This window comes from Andrena cerasifolii, chromosome 3 (genome assembly GCF_050908995.1).
Source record: "Andrena cerasifolii isolate SP2316 chromosome 3, iyAndCera1_principal, whole genome shotgun sequence".
Lineage (NCBI taxonomy): Eukaryota > Metazoa > Arthropoda > Insecta > Hymenoptera > Andrenidae > Andrena > Andrena cerasifolii.
The window spans coordinates 9,630,648-9,649,139 of record NC_135120.1 but is presented as its reverse complement, the minus strand read 5'-3'; the positions used below and the strand labels follow the sequence as shown (position 1 = coordinate 9,649,139).

Sequence of the window (18,492 nt, the reverse complement as noted above, 5' to 3'; positions counted from 1 at the left end):
TTATTGTTGATTTTGTAGGAAGAGGATTTTGAAGGCGGGGTTCTTTAGGAATAGATTCCTGTGGTCCTCGGGTCATTTTCGACCCACTCGCTTTCCCATTTCTTTTGGAAACTTGTAATTTGAGGAGAATGCATGGGAGTTGCTACTAGTATGTATGTTTCTTGTTACTTGAGATTATGAACAGAAGATCCTAGCAGGGTTAATACTCGAGCGTTCTCCTCGAGGGATGCAACCATAACCACGAGTACACCCTACCCTTTCGACGGATAATTCCAATTCCGCGCTGGACATTGACGAATCATCGATTCGCGCGGGCATCATTAACCAACCAGCTACCTACGTGCGTGCAACGTTGCCATGTCCCGAGAGACTCGGGTTATTGGCCAGCATTTTGCTCTGTCTCTCTCTCTCTCTCTATCCCTCTCTCTTTCATCTTTTTACATACACCGATCTCCCTTTCTATCCACTTCTTTTCTTCCCATTAATTCTTTCCCCGCTGCTTCGCACTGTCTCAGAAACGATAGCGCACGCAGATGTGAGTCGCTTTTCAACGGTCGCTCGTCCCGGAAAATTGTTGGGACGGCGGCGGCCGTTCGTTGAACTCCACGCTGAATCGCGGAAAGCGTCGAGGGCGTCAGTTTCCTAATCGCGATAGCAAGATCCCACCATAAATCCTGGGCAACCCGTGACACCCAACGGATACTCGCACGCGCCAACAGATTTGTCATCCGTTCGCGGGAATGAATCACGCTATCTCAATTCCCGAATTCGAGGCTCGTAAACGCGGAGTCTTTCGTCACCGGTGGGCAGAACTTCGGAGGCGAGTGGTAATACACTCGAACAGTAAACACAGAATGGTTTACACGAGCGCGCGTTCTACGTGGCATCCGATGGGATTGTGTCGGTTCAGAACGATTGATCAGTGGCCATTGTACGTGCAAACGCTTTCTCTGTGTGTCGAATGCACGCGTATGTTCCTCGATCGAGAGTCAGCCGCTTCGGTCTGCCGCTCGGCCCTGCCCTTTCTACGTAATCAACCTGACGAATCACCGCACTCGCATGACTAGATGATCGAGGATGAAAAAGTAGCGCGCGAAATAGCTGTTCTTTTGACGCCCATCTCGTTCCTCACTTTTGCCATGCAAATCACGAGTGACAGGTATTTGGCTGCTTGTAGTACCTGACGCGAAACAGTCAAGTGGTGTTGATGACTTCTAGGAAGGCGTTTTGTTAAAAAAAAATACAGATGTAAAGGTACACGACGTAACTTCCTCGATAATTTTAACTGGCGTTCTAAGAATATCGTTCTAAGTGACCCATTAACATTGTAGCAATGAATTCTTAGGAAGTCAGAAAGAACATTATCTCTATAAATGCTGAGCAGTGGCGCACCCAGAGGGGGGCCAAAGGGTCCTGGCGATCCAGGAGATTAATGTAACCCCGACTGAAGTAATTTAAGAGCTTTGTAAAAAGAAAAAATTTTTTTTTTTGCCTGAATCTAATGAATTTTATTCAATTTGCATTAGAAATATTTTTATCCGCTGTACTCGGCTCCCCCCAAGATTAAATCCTGTGTGTGCCACTGATGCTGAGCATATCGTGAGCGTATAAGGAAAATCAACTAAATCCATTTTTGGCAAATTCATTATTTTACCACCACTAGGTATAGGTATTTTATATTCTTTGTGAAAAATACAATCTTTATTTATTTTTCTTAAAACTTCGTTTCACGGACTTGGAGGATTCTCCTTGCATGCCCACGATATGAAGAATTTCCGTATTAATATTCGGAATGGCATTGGTGTATTTTCAAAAAATACGAAACATCTACCTGTTGCACAACTTCGGCGTGTTTCCACGTTTATATGTCCCGGCAAGCACCCAAAGTCCTCTACTACACAATACCCTCGAGTATTTACACAATGCGACTTAAGCAAAACATCTTGAAAAAGCTTGACCTTCTTGAAGATGCAATATAAACAATTCTAAACTTTGTTCTGCGCGTTAACAGTGAAAATCATAATTAACAGACAGAATAAATGCCTGATCTTTCTGCACACAAGATTTCCAAAACTTTGGCCTATTATTTCACTCTTGATGTTGTACTTGTATTTCTCAACATTGCGTTTTCCCATAAGAATACCTGTCAAATTGAAAGTAAAATAATTTAAAACCTGCCGAATAAATTTTTCTAAAATATCACAGGAGCTTTCACTATTGCATAAACATTCGTCCCTCCAATTTTCACAGACTTTCGCTTATTTCCAATGTTACTGAAGTGCAACCCTAAATAAACAACATGCATTTCTGACGAGAACACCGTAACGAATCAAGGTCCTCTTAGCCAACGATGACGGATAACGCACATCAGAATCACCTAAATAAACAAAATCGATGAAGGTACCGCAGGAAGCGAGCGCGACTGGAGCAGGAAGGGTTGTCGCGACGGCCACGCGACCTCCCCGTGGCGGGGCCTTTGCCGCGCGGATTCGGTCGCGACTAATAAACCTTATTAATGGGCAAGGGTCGCGTGACAGGGGGCGAGAGCGGGGCCAGGGAATCGCGCGCGCGTTTAAACGTACGCGAATCAGATGACGTCAGTCGGTGAGGTCGAGCTCTCGTGCAGACGCGAGCTTGCACAGGCGCACACCCGAGGAGGAACGGTGAACACGGTGCCGAGGAGTCGAGGGCGGCGCGCTCGCGCGCGCGATCCTTCGACTGGGAGGGAAAGGGGCGAGGATCGACGCAGAAGTGAATGAATGTAGCGGAGCGTGGGCGAGCAGCAGCTCTCAACCTTCCGGTGAGCTGGCCGGCTGACATCGATAAGGAGGAAGCGGCGAAGCGACCGCGCGCTGCTCAGCCTCGTCACGGCTGACGGGGAGCAGCGAGGGAAACCACCACTGCGGGGTACGCTACAGCGGTGCACCGAGCGTCGCCTAGACGACACCGGAGCTTGATTCATTCATGAAAAACACGAGACTTTATCCCAATTAACACGAGTCTCCACTCAATTCATGCGGCGGAGGAGATGCCCATTAATTATCCCCGCGGTACCTCTCGGCTGGGCGCTTCTTCGATACCAGCGGTGGAAGAGGACCAAGTCCCGGCTCCGGGTAGAACGGGGAAGGAACAGGGAGGACGATAGGAAGAAGAAGAAGCAGGAGAAGAGGAAGGGAGACGGGGAAGAAGGGACGAAGAAGGAGGTGGACCTTGTCCGTTGGTTTCTCCTTAGCCTTTCTCTTGATCTATGTACCTATCCCTATCCACGGCAAGCGCCAACTTATATCCAGACACTATACGCCGTACGTTATATCTCGCAGGCCAGACTCGAATGTTTCAAGCCCGCGACAAGCTTAGCCTGCCGAGATAAGGAGAGGCGCGCACCACGCGCTGGTCCTTTCGTTGGCTACGCTTTTTCTGCCGTCACGGACGGCTGATTTTTCTGTTATCTGCCGCTCCGCTGTGTCCCTCTCTCCTCTTCTTTTCTTTAACCCTCCCCTGCCGCCCGCCTCGCTTCTTTTCGCCGTCCCTTAATACCGGGAATCGATCCGCGGCCACGGCCTACGCAATGTGTCGTCGCGCAAACCGGTCCACTTAGAAACACATAGTAACGGAGGGAGCAGACGGCGACGATAGAGGAAACCTTAGGACGGATGCACGCGGCGGATAACGACGCGTACCCCTGGAAATCCTTCGTGTCCACCGCGGTCCTGTCCGTCGCCGGCTTGGCAGCAGCAACGGCCCGGCGCGCCGCGCCGCGCCGGATAACCGCGTATCCGCCGTTTGTTACCTATGATCGGCTTTCAAGCCGCGCTCCCCTTTAATTGGACCGTGTTATAACGCATCAGTCCAATTAAGAGGCGGACGGAGTGAATCGTTTAATCAACGACAGTGATTTACATTCTTCCACGGCCGACGCGATGTCGGAATAACGGCACGCCTGGGACCTTTCTTCCTGTACGCGCGCGTGTTAGCTGGCCCGTGTTATCTCTGGATAGAGTAAATCATTGTTTCGGCGAAAAATACGGTCGCGAGAGGGAAGCTGGCTTACTGGCGGCGGGTCTAATGGGTCGAATGATTCTAACAAGGGAAGGGGACTATGTGGTAGGCACCGATTTTTATGAGCCTTGGCACGATGGATCTATGTCGAAATTAAGTAAATAGGGTAAAGGACTCAATTACTGTCACCTCAAGCTATTTTACTTAAAATAACGAATAAATAAACTATAGTATATAATCTGTAGTATAGATCATAGGTTGAATTACATAATTCTTTTTGTGTATGACTTTACAACGTTTATTTATTCGTTATTTTAAGTAAAATAGCTTACGGTGACAGTAATTGGTTAGGAGGCAGTAATTGGGTCCTTTACCCTAGGTGTCCAAGCACTTCTGCCAATGGGCCTTAATAATAAAGATATTTACATGTAAATTATTAAAAATTTCATAGTGGCCGTACGGTTTTAGTGGGTGAAAATCCCTAACTACCCTGGCGCCTGCGGGAGATTCTCTTCTGGAGGCATCGGGGTACCTTTTGAAGATGTTTCCACGTTAAAAAAAACTTTATAAATTTTTTTTATAAATTATTTTTTTATAATTTTTTTTTAACTTGGGGAAGTCTTCAAAAAGCACCCCGACTCCTCCAGAGGGGAATCCCGGGGAGCGCCACGGTAGTGTGGGATTTTTACCCACAAAACCCAACGGCCACTATGAAATTTTTAATAATTTACATGTAAATATCTCTATTATTGAGGCCATAGATCCATCGTGCCAAGGCTCATAAAAATCTACGCCTATCACATGGTGTCGAGACATGAAATTCTGAGATTAAACAGTCGCTTGCTTTTTATCGCGCCCCGTGTCACGGTGGAAATTATTCAGATTCTTGGTAGGGCTATAAAAAGTGATGGGAGAATTGCGATATTCAATTATCCATAATTTCAGATCGTTTTCTATTTTATTTTTATCTCGACACTGAATTGATAAATGTGTTAAGAATTAGAGTGATTGTACACAGTAAAGGTTGTATCGAGATTCGGATAGAAAAGTGGTCGGTAATAACGAGCAAGGGGGATTTCTTTTAATCCTCCGCGTGAACTCCTGCCAAGTAAGGCTGGCAAGTAGAAAAGTCCAGTGTGCGATCAGACTTGGGTCGATCGTTTGAATTTGAAACGCGGGTGATGTTTGATTTCACATCGTGTTATAAATCAGCAAGTGCATTATGGACAGATTTAATAGAGAATGTAATATTGCAAATTTGTTATATTAAATATTTATTGTTTCTATTTGCAACACGATTAAATACCACTTGTTCCATCCTGCCTATTTTTACATCATTGTCTCGATTGTACGTGGTGATTTTGATCGCCAAGAAATGCACTACAATCTGAGGTACTTAAAAATATTGTTTATAAAATTCTAGATGGCAAGGTAGCAAAAGTCTCGCTTAACTTTGGAAACATTCTCGAATCTATTGTTTTTGCGAAATTAATTATTTGTATAAAACTGAAGCTTACAAGAAGTATCTAAAAACTTTTTACATTTTTAAAGGAGTCCATAATGACAAACAAATATGTTTCTAACTGTGTCAAGTAAATCCATTGTTGCTTATAGTGTCAAACTTTTTCCATTTCAATATAAACCTTAAAGATCGTTTCCCCAATCGGTGTTCCCATTTGAAATGAACATGTGACCAGACCACGTACTACCAGGTCGTCGTTTGTTATCGTTAACTCTTACAGGGAGGAGTTTTCGCTGGTCTCGGCATTCCGCAGCGGCGAGAACACCGCGGTCGTGCAAATATTTATTCACGGACAGGAACGTCCGTGACGTACCTACCGCAATTGTCGATGGTAACATGAAAGACTCGCGGAGAGACGTGTACAGCGTTACACGAATAATCGTTACTTTATAATGTTGACACGATGTGACTTTCAGTTTTGTGCGTGACTCTCGTGTCATTGTGAAAGTCTTCCAAGTCATCGAACGGATCCCGTGAAAGCACTTCCACGGCCGATCCACGTGCACCGAGGCGTTCATCAATGTTTATGCAGTCACTGACAATTAAGCGTAATGTCATAGTTCGCCGTGCAACGTCCCCGCGGAGGAAGTCCAGCGAGCGCTGTGTCCTGTTCAGTCTTAACGTGAAAGTTTCGAGGCGGCTGGGCTCGGAAGATGAGACTCTGAGGTGAACGATATACGGTTCAAAATATCTATTTCAAGCCTCAGCCTCGTGTGTAAAATTATTCCAAGTTAGTTCTACATATGAGTAATTAAATAATTGAAAATATTGAAATTCAACCTACTCAAAACTCATCTAAAAGAATTACCACAACCCAAATCAAGATCACCCTTACAGTAAGTCCCTATTCAAGAATCTGTGGCCTTCTTAATTAAAGTAACTCATAGTCCATCTGCATTTTCAGATCCCTTCCTAAACACGCGCTCTTCAAATTCTCTTAACACAAATAAAGAAAAGAAGGACGCGAGCAGGGACAGAAAATAATAGTTCGCAAGCGTAACCCGCGATCTCCTACTTAGCTACCGTCAGCTTGTATGTGAGAAAACAGAGATCGAGGTCGCGAGCAAAGTCCATAGGTAGGTGCGTCGTAGTGGTACAAATCGGAAAGGTCTTGGACGATACAGGCGGCCAGAGGAAACATCTAACAGGCCGTAAAGTCGAGCGCTGGCTACGTGAAACTCTTGAGTATCCAACGTGGCGCGTCCCCTTCAATGAAAGATGGAAAAGTGGAAGGTGAGAGAAAGATGAAAGCTACGAAAACGAAGCTACGGACTCGTTTGCTCAATCGTCTTCACAACATAAAATGAAGCCTTGATCGCCAAAACTGAAGTCCCTCTCACGAAGCTACCGATGACTTCCACTGATGACTATATTTTACTGCGACTTCGGTACCGTAAACTAGATGACACAATAACGCTCCGAGCGTTCGGTACCCCACACAGCGTGGACACTACCGTGGCAGAAGATTTAATGATCGACGTGGCCACAGAGTCCGTCGCTAATGCAGTCGGTTAGTCAAACCGCGCGTGCAACGATAATTATTGGCCAACGACGGGTTTCTTCATCTTCGATGAAGAGGTACGTAACAAAGAAAAGCAAGGAAACCTCTGGCATGTACCTTCTTACAAGGGACCATCCCGAGAAGTGGCATATTTAGATGAAACTTTTAGATGAAACTTAAAAGTTAATTCATACAAAAATACCTGACACGTACTTTCTTTTATCTACCGACGTCCCTATTGCAGGGGTGACAACAGCCCCCAAATTCGAGGGTGAAAAACTCATTTCCTCAAATAACTTCGAAACTACACCAACTAGAAAAATGGTTTAAATAGCAGAGTTGTGTATTTTTAATCAAGTAACATTTCTAATTCATTCGTTTGAGTGATAGATTAAAGAATATCTGTTTTTCGCAGTTAAACGGATAAAAGGGGAATTATTCATCGACCAACGGCTTTCCAGCGTGCGAACAGTGTTTTTCCCTTGGACAATGTGAATTGGTCGTACTGGGTGAAATTCCGCGTGTCCGTTTTCTCGTGCTCGTTACTTCGCCTCGATTCCACCAGGCACGAAAGTTCGGCGTCGTTTCTTTCGCGACACGCCGATGTTAATTTATGCGCGTCGCGTTTTCCGCTCAAAAGCGAACCGGTTTACTGCGCGACGCGTTTAAGCTTTGCACCTTATATAAGCGACTGGTGCAGTCTGCATCAGGCTGATTTGCATGGGCATTCAGCGATTCGGTGAATACAAAACTATCCTTTTGTCCGTCCGCCGCGAAGCACGCGGCTCTGTTGCGCAATTGCCGTGGATCCAAGATGGGCGAAGCGTCGCCCAAGTCTGGCGAAAGAAACGGCGCGGGCCAAATCTTTCGGGACAGTTCGCCGTGCAACAATGGTGGCCTCGGATTTACATGCAAATGCTGGCTACTGGAAAGGTCGTCGATGTTAATTAATGCAATAATAAAAGACCGTCGCGTGACTTCACGTGTCGATACCATCGGTGAGCCTGAATGACGCTTCCTGAATGTTGCAATTTGTACAATGCTTAACGTGTATTGGGTAATTGCGGGACGTAGCTGTTTTTTTAACAAGAATTGAATAAGAAACACCGAAGTTCTCTCGCTTCGAAGACCACGAAAACCCACTAAGACGATCCCCTTCACTTCAGTTCTAAGTTAAGGGGACTAGGTAATTAAATCGCACGAAAATCAACCATTTTTGCGATTTAATTACGAGATGAAAGCAAGATTTTTCCAGTTACACAATGTTTATTAAAAATACTTGATCTTCGAGTTATGCCTAGTCAGGCGACCGAAAAGAGTCGAATGTTTGTGAATTTTTTTTGAAAAAGCGGAAGCGTATATTTTTACACAACTTTTTGCACTTAAAAGAGCAACATTTGAAGAACATTTGGTAATTTTTTGATAGAAAAATAGTTACGTTTATAATAAAATAACATAAAACAAAAAAGATCTCGTTAGTATATTAATGTATCCTCTGATTGACGGAGGGAATTTTCTAAATATTAATTTAAAACAAAACGGCGGCTATTTATAGTTGAAGTCCTGATTTTTTCGCATGATTTTTGCACAAATTGACAATTTTGCGCCAATCAGAGGATACATTAATATACTAACGAAATCTGTCTTGTTTCTTGAAAACCAATTTTTTAAAACAGCTTTTTGGATGTCAGTTGTTACTTTATTATTAACGTAAATATTTTTCCACGAAAAAATTACCAAATGTTCTTTAAATGTTGCTCTTTGAAGTGCAAAAAGTTCTGTAAAAATATATGCTTCCGCTTTTTCAAAAAAAATTCACAAACATTCACCTCTTTTCGGCCGCCTGACTAGGATAACCCCTTAATTCTGACTCCGTCTAGTTCCTACCCCAATTCACATCTCAATCAGCGTAATTTCTCCGGCAGTTTTACCCAAATCTGTAATAGTAAATTAAAACGGCAAATTTGTACGTATTACAAGGCCAATAAACGTTTCGTTAAACGCACTGGTACCTCCGTGCGCGTCTTCTCGTCGTTACGCGTGTTTCGCCATGCAAACGACGGGTGCAGCGCAATTTCCCTAATTCCTTCACGGCCCGTGCACCCATAAAGAGCAACGTGTCGTCCTCGGATCTTCGTTCTCCTCTCGGTAATTCGCCTCATAAATCTGCGCCGTCGTCACGTAACGCGGCGTTCATAATATTTGCGGCCACACGTCCGCCAGGGAACACCGTAATGGTATGCCCATTAGTTCTGGATAAGTGGGTTAATTGTGCATGGGTTTCGAGGTGCATACCGGCGTTAATGCGGCCGACGTCGGCGCGTAAAAATCGCTTTACGCCTGCCGGCTACCGAAAGGGAAAGGTGTCGCGCGCACGGCGATTGCTCAACGATGCCCATTCGCAGAGGTCGTATCGGGACCAGATTAGGCGTTATCGTCGAGAACCTAATTAACAACCTGTCCGGCAGCGCGCCCGGCTCTCGGGGACGGCACTTCCCTTGACGAAGTTATCGATAACGGCGACAAGTGGTGCGCGAAGGATCGCTCCTTCCCCGCGGCGCTAGATCATCCGACAGGCGGCTGCACAGCGTCCTGTTAATTCCGAGTATTATGACACTGGGGGAGGGGGATCGCCGAGTGTATTGACACGTGACCCGTCGAACGTGATTAATTGGCGGGGATTGTGGGGGAATTTGAGAGTAGGAGGCAGGTGGGAGTGAGAATAGTCACATGGGGAACTTTTGATGTAAAGGGGATTTTTGGGATTGCGTGCTTCGTTTGGATTTATAGTAGTGAATGGAGATCTATGTTTGCTTGGTTTGAGGATCAAAGTTAATTCTAAGTTTATTTGATTTAAAGATCTAAGTTCATTCGAGGTTTATGTGATTTAAAGATCTAAGTTAATTTTACGTTTACTTGATTTAAGGATAAAAGTTAATTCTAAGTGTACGTGATTTAAAAATTTAAGTTAATTTTAAGTTTACTTGATTCAAGGATCAAAGTTAATTCTAAGTGTATGTGATTTAAAGATTTAAGTTAATTTTAAGTTTACTTGATTCAAGGATCAAAGTTAATTCTAAGTTTATTTGATTTAAAGATTTAAGTTAATTTTAAGTTTACTTGATTTAAGGATAAAAGGTAATTCTAAGTGTACGTGATTTAAAGATTTAAGTTAATTTCAAGTTTACTTGATTCAAGGATCAAAGTTAATTCTAAGTTTATTTGATTTAAAGATTTAAGTTAATTTTAAGTTTACTTGATTTCTTAGAATATGCATATAATCTGTGGCAGTAAGTTTGTGAAGTTAAGCTTTGATCTTATTCTTTTTTAAATAAAACCCTTTTCTTTTATTACACTGTCCTATTAATGCAGTGTGTAGGCTGTACAATTTAAGATGAAACCCTCTTTTCCACTTATTTCAAGATTGTGCTAATAATTCTATAGTTCAATGTATACAGAGGGAAATGGATTCGATTATTGAGAGCTGATATCTGTGACGAATGCATGAATATTATAGACAAGTGGAAATGTTACTTCCCCTCCAACATTAATGAGTCATTCTATTGCTCAATGCATCCTTCCTCCTTTGCGACATTACATACATGGTATAGGATTAAACTACACAGGTTTATCACTTGCATACACCAAAACAGACGAAAACAAATTTCGTAATTGCAAGACTGGGCTACTGGATACAATATTACAATATTCAAGTGTAATAAATCATGAAAGTGAATGTTTCCTTCAACTTGGATTCGACATGCGTTACGTGCATCTAGCAGGAAGTAGTCTGGGACTATTAGAACTTAGCAATTTTGTTCTACACGGAAATTCCAGATAAGATTACATCAGATAAGACAAGACTAAATTTACACTTGGTTTTATGTATCCTTCTACTTCTACACCCGACTCAGCTCTGGCATATTTATCGCTGGACGTTTCCTCCTCATGATAGTTAGTTTTGTCAGAAATGTCGAATACCATGATCGATTATGAAATCTCCAGCTTCCCATGCATTACAGAGTTCACTGATAAACCAAATGCTGCTGGATTCAAACACCAACTCGTGAGCAAGGAAAGACATACTTCTGTCAAGTGTCATCAGACAAGTGGACAGAGAGAAGAGGAGATTTACAGTTAGGCCTTTCGACAGTTTCGAGAAAAACCCACGCACAAATGAAAATCCACCTTAACCCACTAATATCCCAATTGTGAGAGGGAATTTTAATGTTGCCCGGTCTCAATTGGATTCGAACAGGGTGTGCAATTGGCGATGCTGCTGATCGAAAAAAAGACGAGACATTGTTGCGACTGAAAAGGCAACGAGGACGAGGGGGGTGTCCATGGCTAGTCGGTCGACTTGACTCAGCGATATTGGAACCTTTTGTGTATTTCATTACATTTCTTGTTATATACCATCAAATAAATAACTCTACATATATCCTCAAATAAATAAATTTACAATTGGAAGCAGAGATTCTATTTAGATAGCCCACCTAAAACAGAACCTTCATAGACTCTATATTCCTCCTCTAGAATCTTTCCAAAGACTTCCTAAAAAATTTCAGTTCACTAATGTACCACTCCCACATTCTATCCTTCCCAAAAAGATTTCAAATTCAGAACTCTAACTCCAAATAACGCACCCCATGAAACGACCAAGGTTCATATAAATATCAGTTCGAATATACTCCATCAATATTACGCCATCGTTCATCATCCATTATTGCCTGCACTCGTGTTGAAACTCCGATGGAAAAGAAACCCCAGCCAGGGTCTTCCGGGACACAAGGAAACAGGGGGAAGAAAAATAGAAGGGAAAGAAGAAAGGAAGGCAGACCGTAACGCACAATCAATATTCATAAAGGCACACTGGCAAACAAGGGGATCGAAGCGTCCAATTAAGGCACCAGGAAGAGGGAGATTTCTCGGAGAGTTAGCGCGAAGGTAGCGTATACGCATGTAAACGGCGTTCTTCTACGTATGTATGTATTTAGATCGTGCCGTGCCTAACCTAGGCCCCCCAGTCCAGATTTATTATCCCGCGGGACGTAGGCAGATCGCCCACCACTACCACCGCACTTACTTCCCACGCATCCCTCATTCGCCGATACCTATTTAGTCCCATCGGAGGTTGCCTTTGGCTTGGCCTAGCTGGCCACGAGATCGGCCTGTTGTACCGCTAAAACGCCGTAGCCACGGTCTCGCCTCTTATGTTCGCAAGGTATGCGCGTGTCATGCGCGTGCGCATGCTCTTGTGCCACATTTCCGCGGGAGGAAAAGTGTATCGAACGGTGAAGCAATTGATACTAGGGGTACAGGGTACAGGCGATGTTTCGACGAAAGTGAAGGCATTCTGGGACGAATACCTACGTCTTCATTGCGCGAATGGTGTAATTTCTAACTGTGGATTTACTGTTGTCAGGGTGGAAGACATTTTGCTTTGGTAGAAGGCTGTGCCAGTGGGGGTTTCCTGGTGGTTCTAAAATGTCCAAAAAGAAAATCGTAGTGGAATTAACACTATTCCTACCGACACTTCACGTATACCTATTCCTACCGCGACCGGTCAAATGACCGATCTTTAGCACAACTTATATTTTTTAATATAGAATGAAGATAATAGCCAATTTGGCAGTGTAAAAATATAGTTTCTTTTATTCAGAAGTATATCATGTTCATACGTATACTTGAGGAAAAGTCGCGAAGTTTAAAACTATTTTTCTACCTCTTATAGTTCGCGAGTTGTAACACATAATCGGAAAATAGCCGAATTTTCAGGGGTTAATTTCACCCCCTTCGAGTGAATTTGGGCAGCATGCAAACATTGCGTTGTGATCAGGGGGAATTCCCCTACATATTCACAAAGTTTCAGAATTTTTTGAATTTCCGGGTTCAGGATCTACCCTTGTGAGTGACGCAAAGTTTCATAAAATGCCCCCTTTCAGTGTGCAAACCCCTCGGCGCGTTGCCACGCCGACGCTAGTGTTAGGGTACATTTCGAGGGATTGGAAGAGGGTTACAGAGCGGAAAATTCTCATTCAGAGAGCAAGGGTGAATCTTGTTCGAGATTTAGATTTCTCTAGAACTGAAGATTATAGTAGCAGAAGTTTTCAATTATTATACCTCAACTATTTCTTCTATGCTCCTACGGCTATCTTTCTCGGTGCTTCCCATCGAATTTATTCGCCACTCCCTCGAGCCCCATTCGCGCCATTTCCAATCAACAAAACGATAGAGACGGAAAGAAGGATCTGAAGAGATAAACCGGGTCTCATGATGCCAGTTGGGACTGTTCGGCTGAAAGTTTCTCCAGGATGTGTACACACTGCATCCTGTCCGTTAAGACTAGAAGTACACACATCATTCGGCCTTGTTGCGACGATAGATACCTACTCCGCGTCGTGTACAGGAAAACGTCGCGTCGCCGGCGGAGTTTTATCCCGTCCCGGGGGACATACATACCTTTTGCTACACGTTCAGCTAGATACGCCCGGTAGGAAGAGGCATGTATAACAAAATGACCGATCGAAAAGCGGCGCTAACTCAGCAGGTTAACCCACACGATCGGCCGATCGCGTCATCTTCTTATATCCTCGATGACGTCACGCGACAATCTCCTCGCGGCAGGTTAAGGACCTCGAAATCGGTTATGACGCCCCTATATCTGGACGGGTGATTGAATTCGGCGATTACGGCGCTCCGCGACCCACCATCCCGCCGAAATAGGAACTATCCTCGTCTACTTTCCACGCATAAGCGCTCGGCTAAGCGATACAAACGCATTTGCAAATTCAACTAACCCTATAGTGCACACGTGGAGCCTTACAGGCCCAAGTGAACAGTTAAATGAATATAAAAAAGGGAACTTTTAAATAAATTGCACCGTATCTTATGTAGCTATCTTCAAACCTGTTCTCGTGATATTGAAAAAGATTCAGATAACCCGTAGTGTTAAAGAGATCCCCATAAAAAACATCAGAAAAGTACAAAAAAAATACGCCAAGTACATGAAAAAGTCGAGGACGGAAATGAGTGTTATCAAATGAATCACAAAAATAGAAGATAATAATATAATATTAAAAATTATCTTTAGTCATTCCCTATGCAAATTATCTTTGTAAGAAGAAGTGAGATCCCCATAAAAAACTTTCAGAAATTTTAAGTAATCAAATATAAAAAAAAGATGTGAAATCAAAATGAGCTGCAAGTATATAAAGCAGGGCTCCCCAAGGTCGCTCCCGCGTGAGCTTGGGGTTCTCCCACTCTCGTCCGCGTTGTCAGGGATACCGCGCGACGCTAACCGCGAAGACGCTAGCCGGGCTAGCCCGTCGTGGCAGCCTTCGTAGCGTCGCGCGGCCTCCTTGACAACGGAAGGCACGCTGCGCGAAAGAAAGGTTGGAAGGGGAAGCAGGCGCATGAGGGGCCCCTACGCTGGAGAGCCCCGATTTACAGTGTACAATTATTACAAGTGAGCTTCTAGATATTTTATAGTTTTATACAATATATTACAAACCAGGCATAAGGTATGCAATATTGTCCAGCATTTGCGAGAGTGCCTCGTGTTTCGCTCCATTAGTTTCCGGCACCTGCTGGGTTAGGCAGATTAAGGGACCCAGAGCGCAAAGTAAAGAGTCCAACAAGACAGATAAACTGCCAGAAACTGCTATTTGCCCGTCGTGTTCTTTCAACCGTTCACCAATGATGGTTAAACTCTCACCGAGAAGCTTCAGATGAGCTGCCACATCGATCGGTTGCGTTCCAACTACCTTGTATATTCCAGTGCCTATCATTGGTTCGTTAACCAAATCTTTCCCGGTTCCTTTGGATGGTGGTGACACGGGAACGTGTTCTACAACGGAGGGCAGACCTAGTTGAATAGTTTTTTTGGAGGTAGCAGGCTTGTGCTCTTTCCCATTACCTGCAATGCCAGAAGAAAAAGAAAGGAAACATGAATGGCTACATCATCCGTCGTGCTGTTCGGCTCTGTCTAATTCTAAACGAGACACGTGCATACAAAACAAATGAGAATGAAACATCTACTATAGAATGTTTAGGCACAGAAACTATACAAGTATATGTATATGCTCCGGTAAAGTCGTGTTTAATACGCGTGCACGAGAAGCAAATAGGGATGAACGAACGGAGCTACCATGTAACTTTAGTGAGACACTCATAAAAATCATGTATATTGTATGCTTTACAACCAACAAACCCACCAATTTTATTAATGAATTTTTTTCGCGAAGCAGGCGGCGGAATTTTCCAAACAGGCTCATCTTTACTCGCTGGTAAGGAATGAGGCTTCGCTGCCAAGCGCTTGGCGCGTCTTCGCCAATTATACTTCTCCAGATTCGGCACTGTAGCCCACAGTTCTCCTAACCGTTTAGAAATTGCTGCGAAATCTACAAGAAGCAACGTTTCACGAGTAACATTAGCATCGTTCCCTAGTTCGATCCTACTATGGAGAAACGAGTGAAGCTTATATACCCATGTAAGGACATTGCTCTAGTAATTCTTGCCTAATTTCTTTAGCCCACAACATGTAAGCGGTAAATCTGGTCTTCTGAAAACACGATCCAACTGTAAGATAATAACTTTCTCCCTTAATAACGTTCATTTGTACGTACCCCTTTGTCTTTTCGCTGTGCCTTCATTCTACCTATTATTTTCCCATCTTTAATGATCAGCTTTTTCTTACACTTCTCAAGCATGTACAAACTATTCGCTTGCGAAGGCGTCTCCTGGCCGGGAGGTTCCAGTTTTCTGAATCCCGCTTCTCTATCGTCTATCATAAGAGGATCTACGTCGTCGTCGCTTCCAGAGTCCATACTATATCTCTCATCCTCGTTCAGCCCGGAGGGATCGTCCGACTCCGATCCCGAGGACTCTTCTTCGTTATCCGACAATGCCTCCATTTTAATCCTTTTTTGTCCAGAGGTAGAGTTAGAATTTTTCCTCTGTCGCCCGCCGCTTCCATGTTGCATCGACTGATTCGGCGATACATGTTGGGACTCGTATCTGTCCAACAGCTGCTGAGTTTGTAATTGCTGAGTTTGTAATTGCTGAGATTTCTGTCGTTTCAGCTTGTTATCCGTAAAATCGTCCGGTGATTCAAAGTCAACGAGCTTGGAGGATTTCTTTCTGACACGGCCACTGCGGGAGATACCCGTGACCTCTAGATCTGAAAGATAAAGCGGACTGCACCTTGCCAAGAAAGAGAAAGGGCCCGAAATTACTTTGTAACAGCTAACTAAGCACTCTCTCACACCTCGGAGATTCGAATATCATAACCGTCTACGCACGGTGATAGACATACTTAAACGTCGGAGTACGCGGGGATCCGGACACAATTCGCTGTGTAATTCGTATAAGAATAATCGGTCATCAGATCTCGTGGACGCGTATTATTTGCCATACAGAAGTGTCCTATGTACAAATTACAGACAAAACGTATCCTGTATGCTGTGTACATACTAATAAACATACAGCATACCAGGACGAGACAGGACAACGATCGATTCGAATTTATTCTAATTGACATTCTGCTTAATTGCATCGTTTTTTCCATTATCGAGGCCAGCTCGTTCCTTCGATACTTAATGCTTGCGTAATTAATAATTATTCATCCAACGTGGAAACCTATTTAATTGGTAATCACGAATGGATCGTATATCGTGCACGCGGTACACGCCGTTAGTACGACGGTCCTCCGTCCTCTGCTACGAACAGAAGCGCTAGTAACCAAAAACAGAGCACGGGCTAATGTATCGCAAGGAAAATTGATAAATTCTCTACGAACGCGCGCAAATCATGCGTAATACTGCAAGCAGATACGAGCAATACAAGCAACTGATCTACCAAATCTATCCGCCGTACGAAATGAATGCCGATCTCACCGTCATTCTTCTGACGTTTCGGTGTCACGAACATATCCATAGCGTCGTTCTGTTGCTCCGTGACCGTGAGCTTCTTGCGCCGCGGCGTCTTCTCGGATTTCGCGGGCTTATGAACATTGGTCTGCATCACGGAACGCCCACTTACTTCAAAATTATCCGCATCTGTGGATTTTTGCCCGTCTTTTCTCCCCGCCAACAAACTTCACCGTTCGAAACTCTTTTTATTTCTATCGACGTTTTTAAAAACAACTGCTACGAAGAAATACCCATAGACATATATGTATAGTCGTATCCCCATAAAAAACTTCAAAAAAGTAAAAAAATTACGCCAAGTACATGAAATCAAATAAATAAAAAAAATAGAAGATAATAATAATTATAAAATAAAAAAAAGGATGTGAAATCAAAATCAGCTGCAAGTATATAAAGCTGCTCACAGTTAAATACTTGGCGAGGCAAGGTATTCTCAGATCATCAATACCCATACCTTCCCTCTCGCGGGCTTTCAGATAATTTGTCAATTTAAAACTCTGACAATATGAGTACATTTTGTTTATATTTCGTTTTAAAATAATTCCAAGATTATTCGTCGACACCGATACCTTTCCCCTCACAAGCTTTCAGATAATTTATCTATTTAAAACTCTGACAATATGAGTACACTTTCATTATTTTGCGTTTTTAAGTAATTCTTACTCATCGACACCTTGACCTTGCCTGGCCACGCCAAGTATGTACTGTAAACACCTTCGTACCAGGGCTCTCCAGCGCAGGGGCCCCTCACGCGCCTGTTTCCCCTTCCAATCTTCCTCTGGCGCAGCGTGCCTTCCGTTGTCAAGGAGACCGCGCGACGCTACGAAGGCTGCCATGACGAGAGTGGGAGAACCCCAATCTCCCGCGGGAGCGACCTCGGAGAGCCCTACTTTATATACTTGCAGCTCATTTTGATTTCACATCTTTTTTAATTTTGTAATTATTATTATCTTCTATTTTTTTGTGATTTATTTGATTTCATGTAATTGGCGTAATTTTTCTACTTTTTTAAAGTTTTTTATGGGTATCACACTTCTTTTTACAAAGATAATTTGCATAGGGAATGACTACAGATAACTTTTAATACTATATTATTATCTTCTATTTTTTGTGATTCATTTGATAATATTCTTTGAATTTGGTCTTATTCGAAAGCTTATATGCGGTTTACATAAGAAAAATGCCTTTAAATTTAGGAAATATTGCAGGCGTGATGAGATATTAATGAAATAAGTTTCAGGTAAGGTTGGATTAGCCGGGCGACGAGTAAATGACAGCGGTAGCGACAGTCGACGTATACAGGGTGTCGAAACATGTACTTGGCGTCGAGACGCTACCGCGTCTCTAGACATTCCTTCAGCATTTCATTTTGTTATAAATATTTTTCTGAATAAATATTAAGTGCAATAGATTATGGACAGTCTGAAAATATTTTTTTTCTCAAAATATCCATACATTCCTGATTTGGAAATACGGACTTATGAGGCCCAAAGTGTGCAGTGGCGTAATTTTAATTTACGTGTGCACTGTAGAGCTAATGG

General features: G+C 43.3%; 1 protein-coding gene and 1 long non-coding RNA gene across 4 annotated transcripts in view; both read right to left on the bottom strand.

Annotated features, from left to right (window-relative positions):
* The window catches only part of LOC143366900 (uncharacterized), a 74,275-nt gene that overhangs the window by 14,961 nt on the left and 40,822 nt on the right, over positions 1 to 18,492 (bottom strand). The gene's annotated exons all lie outside the window — the stretch shown is intronic.
* LOC143366859 (uncharacterized) lies at positions 14,079 to 17,200 on the bottom strand. Of its 3 annotated transcripts, none has more exons than XM_076808281.1 (5): positions 16,919 to 17,200; positions 15,650 to 16,203; positions 15,510 to 15,585; positions 15,239 to 15,424; positions 14,079 to 14,871 (listed from the first exon to the last, which is right to left on the bottom strand). In XM_076808281.1, the coding sequence occupies exons 1-5, from the start codon at positions 17,043 to 17,045 to the stop codon at positions 14,528 to 14,530; spliced, it is 1,287 nt and encodes a 428-aa protein (XP_076664396.1). In that variant the 5' UTR covers positions 17,046 to 17,200; the 3' UTR covers positions 14,079 to 14,527. The 3 variants fall into 3 exon arrangements, with proteins under 3 accessions (XP_076664396.1, XP_076664394.1, XP_076664395.1); XM_076808279.1 differs by having other exon boundaries at positions 14,079 to 14,940; positions 16,919 to 17,199; XM_076808280.1 differs by having other exon boundaries at positions 14,079 to 14,940; positions 15,650 to 16,197; positions 16,919 to 17,199.